General features: G+C 46.5%; 1 protein-coding gene across 1 annotated transcript in view; it reads left to right on the top strand.

Moving 5' to 3' along the window:
- SRSF3 (serine and arginine rich splicing factor 3) overlaps window positions 1-4,487 on the top strand; it is a 5,263-nt gene extending 776 nt beyond the window's left edge. The window contains exons 2-5 of the mRNA XM_005428112.2: window positions 344-478; window positions 2,676-2,714; window positions 3,361-3,447; window positions 3,689-4,487. Coding sequence (XP_005428169.1) covers window positions 344-478; window positions 2,676-2,714; window positions 3,361-3,447; window positions 3,689-3,716 — 289 coding nt within the window. The 3' untranslated portion in view covers window positions 3,717-4,487. The remainder of the gene's footprint in view (window positions 1-343; window positions 479-2,675; window positions 2,715-3,360; window positions 3,448-3,688) is intronic.
- The last annotated feature ends 4,538 nt before the right edge of the window (window positions 4,488-9,025 follow it).

Here is a 9,025-nt window from a genome sequence, read left to right as displayed (position 1 = left end):
CTTTCCCTGCCTGCTTTACTGGCACAGCAGTTTTGAGAAGCAGCCAATCCTTTTGTCTGCCAAAGAATCCCAGAATGGTTTGGGCTGGAAGCCCATCCGGTTCCACCCACTGCTGTGGGCAGGGACACCTTCCACTGGGTAGCCTGGGCTGCTCCATGCCTGTCCAACCTGGCCTTGGACACTTCCAGGGAAGGGAAGTGCTGCAGCTGACTCTGGGCACTGTGCTTTGATGACAAAACGTTTTTCCCTTTTGCATTGTTTTTCCACCTTGTGGATCACGTATCCTTTATTCCACGCTGCCTTCTCCCTGGCAGTGCTAACCAGAGTGCCCCTCTCTCCCCAGAACGCTGTGTGGATGTCGTGTCCGGGTGGAGCTCTCCAACGGGGAGAAGCGGAGTCGGAACCGCGGCCCCCCTCCGTCGTGGGGCCGGCGCCCTCGGGATGACTATCGCAGGAGGAGTCCCCCTCCTCGGCGCAGGTACCTGGGCACAGTGCACTCCTAGAGCCCTTGGCACAGTTACCACCTAGCATCCTAGGAGCAGGCTTGTTAAAGGCATGTTGATGGATGGCATTCATCTATCTGATCATGATTCGGAAATGACAGATGCTAAAAAAGAAAAAAAACCAAACCAACCCCCCACAAAATCGAGGTGAATTTGAGTTGTGTTGAATGTTGTTGGCTTTTGTCCGTAGGTGACTGTGCAGTTGGTAGTCAGTGCCCTCTGTCCTGGGCTTATTCTCCTTCCTCTTAAAACCTGCTCATCTTCTAGTCACACTTTGCCTTTCTTCCCCATACTTCAACTTAGGCTGTTCCTTTCCTTTACTCCATATTGGCAAAACATGACATACAGCAGTATAGCATTTCCATACCAATGGGTTTTTCCACTTTGTTTGCAGAACTAAAATCCTTCCCAAGCAGGCAGCTGTTTAATAATAGATTGAGTAACAGTTGCTCTAAACATCTGGAATCTTGACACTTTAGTGTTAGCGTGGAAATAAAGCATCGTGTGACGATCCTGTCACTTGAAGTTTGCAAACCCAGCTCTAGCATATAGCAGGATTTTTGGGAACTGGCACGTTCTTGGACCCAGACTAGTTTGTCTGGCAGTTTAAGTGTGCACCGTGGTTTTTACAGGACTGAATTTACCTGTGGCAGGTGAGTGAAGTCCTCCTGAGCCAGGGTTTCAAAGCTTACCCTTTTGCTGTTGAAAAAAAAAATAACACATTAGGAGTATTTGTTAGCTAATAGATGGTTGTACTGATGGCTTGTTTTTCATTTTTTTTATGCTTTTTTGGTCCATCTATTAATAAAAATGAACCCGTTACAGAGTCACCATCATGTCTCTTCTCACCACCCTCTGAGTCTGCATTAGCCAGCCAACTAGCCCTTTCAGCGTCATGTGACCAGCGCGCCCCATGCAGCTTGGCTGGTGTCGTTTCACATGACCCAGGCATGGCCAGTCGTCAGGTTGCACCGCCCTTTGGTTCCCGAGCATGCTGTTTTCTCTCAGCCTTCTCTCCAACCTTAACCAAATCGGCAGCAGCCACCTCGACCGCCCACACATTCCCGGCCAATCAGCTCAGCTGTTTATTTACCAAATGTCTTCACAACAACTACAGCAGCAGCCTTCGGCTAACAAAAAAGCAGGAAAAATCCACAACACCCCCTTCGCCAACCAACTAAATACAACGCAACATCTGGCAAAACCTTTTCAGCAAATTCTTCTTGGCAGTCAGTCCGGCAGCCTCACCTCACCATTTCTAGCTTGTTGAAACCAAAGACTTGTAAGTTTTTCCTGCTTATACAGTTTACTGCTGGTTAAAATAAGGAGTAAGCGGCTTATAAGTAATTACTTTTCTCAATCAAAGGCTGGCTGTGCATAATTGAGTGGTAACGTACATATGTTGCTTGAGAAAACTTTTAAGGGTGATATGGAAGCTCTTACACTGTGAATAATGTAAAAACCAGGATATTTGCATGTGAGATGCCAAACTAAATTTTTAATAAAGCTCTAACAAATGTAGCTTTTCCTTGCCACAAAAATCCTATCACCTTTAAATGGTTTTACTAACAGTTTTCAAAACTTAAAACAATTACTTTTTGGGATGAACTGGGCCGAGCTAAGGTTATATTTTTTAATTTTTTATTTTTTATAAGAAAATAGTCTAAACACACTCTATGGCATTAAAAATTACAATCACAAATATGCAGTTCTAATGTAGCACTTAATGGCATTATCAATATTGACACTGAGCGCATTTTCACTTTTTTTTTTCCACTTGATATCTCTTATGTCTTGTTATGGACCTTTTTGGCTTGCATGGGTTCCAAAACATTTGCTCTGTGCTATTTTTTTTTTTTTTTTTGGAACCACCTGTGGGACTTTGGTGTGGTGTTCTGGGCAGTGTATTTAGTTGAAATGGAAAGTGTTGCATTGGACAACTCTGCTCTGACGCGTTCTTAGTTAAGTGAATTCGTGGTTGGAAACGTGCTGTTCACACTGAGCTTGGTTTTACTGCCTAATCTTTCCATGCCTTTTACTGGATGATGGATGCCAGTTATTCGTGGCACGTTCCCTGGGCCCAACAATGAGTTTGACAAGTTGGGAAGTGCCTCAGCCCATTAAAGCTCAAAGAATGGATCAAGTGCCTCACATTTGGTTTTCTGGTTCTAGATCACCGCGAAGGAGAAGCTTCTCCCGGAGCCGCAGCAGGTACGGATCCCTTCCCTACCCCGTGGACTGCTCCAGCCTGGGGGGCTGAAAAGAACAGCCCAAAACAGCTCCATGTGTGGGCTGTGCACAATCAGTAGTTTGGTAAAACAGAAACAGATTTGCTTCTGTCATATTGCTTGCCTGGAATTACTGAGCTGTTTGAGATTCCAGGAATAGCAGTGGAAGGATACTGAGAACAGAAGTCATTTCCGTTCTGCAGCTGCCTGGCATCTTCTGTCAGTTTTCCCCAAAGTTTAAGTGTTAATGTGGTACTCTCTCACGGATACTGTGAGCAAAGGGTCATTGAGCCCTGATGTGGGAAAAGACAATTAAGGTTAATTCCAGGCATAAATCAGAATGTGATTTGAGTGGGATTCTGAAAAAAAAAAAAACAACAAAAAAACCAAAACCCAAACACACAAAAAAATTTTTACAAAGTTTACTACATGCCTGTTTATAGTACATTATAAGCTGTTGGCTCAGGCTGATCATTCTTCCCTCAAGAAAAGGTTAATAGCAGCATGGGTAACAGGTTTCCCCTGGTTGAACAGTTAGAAACCTTCACTCCTGAAGGGAAGCTCCTCAGGGAGCCTCCTTGGCCGGATGAAGCTTTGCTCTGATGGTGTGCTGTTGTGGTCTGTCCCAGGTCCCTCTCCAGAGACAGAAGAAGAGAGAGATCACTCTCACGGGAGAGGAACCACAAGCCCTCTCGCTCCTTCTCCAGGTCTCGCAGGTAAGGAGAGCCTTCAGTGTTTGTGGTTCTGAGTAAATGTGAAAGTAACTTAGTGCCTTGTTGGAGAATCACCTCTAGTGTCAGGAGATTCTTCACCTTAAAACAACAAAATACTCAGTTTTATTAAATGAACAGTATTTTTAAAATGCTTAAGTATCACCTGCTGATTGTGGCTGGGGGGCTTAAAGGAAAATCTGTTCCTGACACCTGATCCTAACCTTACCTGTCTGTTGTTCTTCAGTCGCTCCAGGTCAAATGAGAGGAAATAGGACTGTGGGAAGGAGCTGTGTACAGGAAGTCATGAGATCCGAGGCCAGGAGTATGTACAGAACATTGTTTTGTTTTGAGACTTCATAAAGCTTGGTGCATTTTTAAAATGTTTTAGCTGTTGAACTTGCTTTGTTCCTTGTATCTTGTAACAGGTGGCAAATGTAAAGATGTGAATCTGTATATGGTTCTGAGCAGATCCTATGATTTGTAATATTAATGGTTTTCCAATGTACCATTAGACATGAGGGGTGTGTATGTGGAATGGCAAATGATCTGTGTTGTGTAGCTGGGAGAGCTGGGCTGGGGGTGGCTGGGGCTCAGCTCAAGAAGTGTGCAGGGATGGTGTGTTCCTTGTGGGATCAGGCCAGGAGCAGAGCAGGACACAGGTGCTCCATAGCCCATGTCTGGGAAAGGGAGTAGTGAGGCAGGGGGAGGGTAAGGGTTGGGGGCTGCAGCTTCATCCAGCTCCAGTTCTGACTGAGCTGCTTTATATTCCATAAATTAAAATTTTGTAGCTATAGGGTCAGTTAATTTTGTACTCGGTATGAGTAGAGTCCTTAATTAGGTGATTGTTGATTGACCATGTATTCCAGAAGCTCTGAATAGACCAAATCCACAGCAGAACTGACACCTGGAGTGGATGTGTTATGTCTAATGGTACATTGTAAACATTAGTTATTAAACATTTCTTTACTGTACAAGAATTTTCATGTCACTTGTAAAATGTCTTTTGTGAAATCCTTGGGATTAAAGTTTTGGTTACAACTCGTTGTTCAGTATTTAACTTGTCCCTGACTGTGACAGTCACCCCACCTGGCTGTAACACAGCTGGGAAGTGTCCAGCACAGCTGTACCTGCTCACCTGTCCGTGGTGAGGTGCAGTCTCACTCTACCATGGCAGTCTGTTTTACAGGTCCAGCTGGGGTGCTCAGTAGCTAATGCCACCTGACTCCTTGCCTGACAGGGAGCCCTGTAGTGATTCCTTGGAAAACCAGCTGGAGATGCAAAGGTTCACCATGAACTCTGTATGCCAGCTGGGGGTTGGGAACAGCAGTTAAGGTATTCATCCCATCTCAGTCTGGAAACCAAAACTTACCCTGAAGATTCACTTTCTGTAGAAATGCAGCATGGCTGGAGAGCAGGTGGAGCTGCCACACTGCCCAAGGACTCCCTTGCACCTGAATCCCAGATTGCTCCATTGGTTCAGTTGTGTGGTTTAGATGAAATCCCTCATGATAAACACTGGTGGTGTGTGACCGTGCTCACAGGGGTCTTAGGATGAGGGAAGAGAAGAGGATCTGCCTCCATGTTTCAGAAGGCTGATTTATTATTTTATTATATATATTACATTAAAACTGTACTAAAAGATTAGAAGAAAGGATTTCATCAGAAGGCTAGCTGAGAATAGAAAAAGAAGAAATTATAACAAAGGCTTGTGGCTCAGACAGAGTCCAAGCCAGCTGACTGTGATTGGCCATTAATTAGAAACAACCACATGAGACCAATCACAGATGCACCTGTTGCATTCCACAGCAGCAGATAACCATTGTTTACATTTTGTTCCTGAGGCCTCTCAGCTTCTCAGGAGGAAAAATACTAAGGAAAGGATTTTTTATAAAAGATGTCTGTAACAGTGGTGGAGTTTCCTTTGCTTGGTGGTTTCCAGGCAGGGACAAGGGAGACAGTGAAGCATAAGGGAAGGAGGTGCTGGTGCTGCTGAGCTCAGGGTCTGGATTGATTTAGTTTTTTAATAACAGTGTTGGTTGGGCTGGGTCTTGAAGGTCTCTTCCAACCCCTCTGAGGTTGTGTTGATGAGTTAAAGACTTGAGTGTTGCTGTGTCTCCCACCTGTCCCAGAAACGCAGGGTGGCCGCAGGTGCTGCGAGAGGCACTCACAGGCCGAACTGCCCCTGGAGCTGGGATCCAGCGGTGAGCTGGGAATGCCCAGGCCCGTCCCGCCTTTTGCGGGGCCCCGTTTCACCTGCGCAGGGTGAGAACAGCGGGTGGAGCCGGCTCGGGCCGTGCAGTGCCGCTGGTGCCCGGCAGAGGTCAGCACGCCTCTGGCCCGGGGCCTGTTCTTCGCTCTCCGGATGCCCCAGCCCAGCTCCGGGTGGGGCCGGGGGCTGCCCCTGGCCCTGCTCGGTTCCTTTCCCTTTTCCTAAGTGTCGGATGTGCAGAAGGGTCACAGCTTGCGGTGCCTCTGCCGGCACAGACATTCTTCCTGTGGTTACCTGGAGGAACAAGGAGCCTTCAGTTCAGCTGCTGCAAGGAGAGAAATCTGAAGTGCCGGAGACAGTGGGAAGCAGGTTGTGGTTTTCATACGTAACACTCTTGCAGAAGCATTTCAGTTTCAGCTTTCTGACTATTTTACTCTCCAGCTGAATGAAGAAGTTGCTCCTTAGATCAGAAGTGTGCTGGTTTTATGTAATTGGGTGGAGGTTTGAAGTAGAACACAACAAACAGCTTCTAGAGAAAGATGGGAAATTTATAAATATATATAAACACTGACTGGACAGCCCTTCCCACAGGGTATAGGTAATGAGCTATTTTTGATGTACCAGCACATTTGTGGATTTCAGGCATCTCCTTCCTGTCTGAGGGAGTGACCAGCCTGGGAGTGTTGTGTTTAAAAAGTTTGCTCTCAAATTAAATATACAAGGAAGTGTTGGTGTTCTAAGGCCAGGGACATCCCTTGCCTTTCCCCAAAGATTCTGACACCAGGAAGAATCACCAAGCAGTTTATCCCTGCCAGAGTAGGACAGAGCGACACTATCCAAGGCTCCTTGGCACAACCTCAGCCACAGCCCTGCTCTGGAGACACCTGGAGTGATGGAGCAATTGCTGCTGCCTGACACCTTCCAAATTGTTTCAGGGCCTGGTTTCATGGTGCTGACAATAATGGTTTACACAGTGTTTCTAATTTGGGGAGAAGTTTAACTTCCCCTGCTTCAGGCAGAAGCATCCTGGGGTTAATCCTCAGCGGTCCTCAGCAGTGCCTGAGCACATCCCAGTTGTTTTATACACTCTCCCTGGGGAGACCATTGTGTGCAAATGGGTTTGCAAAGAAGAGGATCTTGTTTTTTTCTTTTTATGTACATGCTACTCTTTGTTTATGACCAAAGATCATGTTAAGAATGTGCCTTGCACTTTAGGACATCCTTAACCTCTCCACTTTCTTTCTTGTGTTGGGATTTGTTCCACTGGCCTTCAGACAGGGTCGTGCTTGAGTGAGGAGTTGGGATCATCCCAAGCACTGACAGTGGTTCTTGTTAGGCTGCTCCATGTGCAGGATGACATGTCCATATACATAATGCTAGTTAGGACAAAAACTGGAGAAAAGGAGAGCTGACATATAATGTTAGAAAAACAAGGAAAAAATCCCATGAAAGATTAGTTTTTGTCTGTTCCACTCAAATTCATCAGGTTTTAGGATACCTTATCCTGACTCTGTTCAGAAAGCTGAAGGGAGCCAGTATGGACCATACCACTGTTGATTTCAAAGCTGAGCTTTGGGAAGGATTGCCAGACCCCTGTCCAGAGGTGCAGCCTGGCAGTTTCTGGTTTCTCCTCTATTAAATTGATTTCCTCCCCTCTGAGAGCAGAAAAGAGCTGCAGAAGTCCAGAGCCAAACATTGCTCAATGAAAAAAGAGCTTTTTTACTCTTGGACAAACAAGTGTGCTGTGTTACCCCCTCCATCCTCCAAACCCAGTCTGATTCTGGAGCTTTGCTCTTCTATCCTCCAGCCACAACTGGAGCTGCAGTATGTTACTGATGGAAGGGCTTTGCATTTCATCCTCTGCCTTTGCATTTCCTTCTTTTTGAAACTAGAGAGACACCACACAGTGCCCATGGATCTTCTGCAGCAGCCTGGCACAGGTTATACCTTGTAGTTGTGAACCTCTCCTGCTTTGGTGGGGTCTGGCAGCAGAACCCGGTGCTGGAAGGATTTTTTGACGTATAGATGTTTTCAGGGTTTTGTGTTTATTAATAAAATCATGGAATCACTAAGGTTAGAAAAGCCCTCTAACATTGAGTCCAACCATTCCCCCAGCCGTGCCTGAACATTTCTGCAGCTTTTTACTGCTCTTATCACCATTTTTCAGTTTCCAGTTTTACTTTCATTTGCCGTGATGTCATCACCATGAGCTGCCTCAATGTCTCTTGATACACAGATCCTCAAAGTGGCTGAATGTTGGACAAACATACTACTGCTGGATTTTAATCCCTGTCTCTGTACCCCTGTTCAAATCCTGCCCCAGAAGTACAGTCCCAAAACCTGAGCTGCAGTCCCCCCCACAAGTCAGCCTGCTCTGGTGCTGTCGTAGTGCAGAGCTAAGTTAAAAAGCAAGTGAAAAAACTGGAGCATCAGCCCCTTCTGCAAACAAAAGGCTGAAGGGCAGGAGTGGAATTCCAGTAGCTCTGGTTTGACCTTAGCTCCTGCACGGGGCCATGGCACTGTGCCATACCTGCCCTAAGAGGCAGCTCCCCATTGCCCTGCTGTTGGAATGGCTCCAGCTTCACCCCTCAGCCTGACAGAAACTGGCAGAATAAAGCTAATTTTTGCTTGCCCATGTTTGCAGTCAGTCAGGGGCTTGCTGAAGCTGAAGCCTTATCCCAGGCTCTGACATGAGAAGTGTTTGGTTTCCTCCAAGCACCATCACTGTCTGGGGTTGCTCTTTCGTTTCTGCAGTTTCACTGGGGCACGGCCACAGTTCCTCTGTTAATGCCTTTCAAACAAACACGTCTGGGGACTGAAATAAACACGGCATCCAGACAAATATAAAATAGACATGCAAGAGGAACACTATGTTCGTTCCCAAGTGATTCATATGGCTATTATTTAATAATTTAGTGGCTGACATAACTTGGAGTTGAACAAATCTTCACATTGATTCGGGTGGTGTTTCTGCTTGCTCCTCTAAGTCATTTTAGCCGTCAGATTTTCTGTGGGAGTGATCCCAGTTGGAAAAGGGAAGCACATGTCCTTCCCATCCGAATCCTGTCACCATGGCCAGTGATGTCACTCCACAACCTCCCTGACCGTGAGGAGATTCCTCCTGCTACAGTCACGCTGTTGTTCTTTGGCATTTTTCTGGGTAGCACAGAAGTTGTCATGTGCCACTGGCTGATGCCACCCCCAGAACACCCCGAGGTGTGTGACAGGCCCTGGGCAGCCCCAGGCTCTGTCGGGACCGCGCTATCGGGGTGCAGCAGGGGTATCAGGGTGGGGCACTGTGTCACTCAGGCTGTCACTTGGGAACATCACCCCTGCCAGCTGTCAGACAGCCATTATCTCCTCGTGGGCAGA

Source organism: Geospiza fortis, unplaced genomic scaffold, assembly GCF_000277835.1.
Source record: "Geospiza fortis unplaced genomic scaffold, GeoFor_1.0 scaffold391, whole genome shotgun sequence".
Taxonomy (NCBI): domain Eukaryota; kingdom Metazoa; phylum Chordata; class Aves; order Passeriformes; family Thraupidae; genus Geospiza; species Geospiza fortis.
The sequence above is the reverse complement of the archived record's forward strand: the minus strand, read 5'-3'. Positions and strand labels throughout refer to the sequence as shown.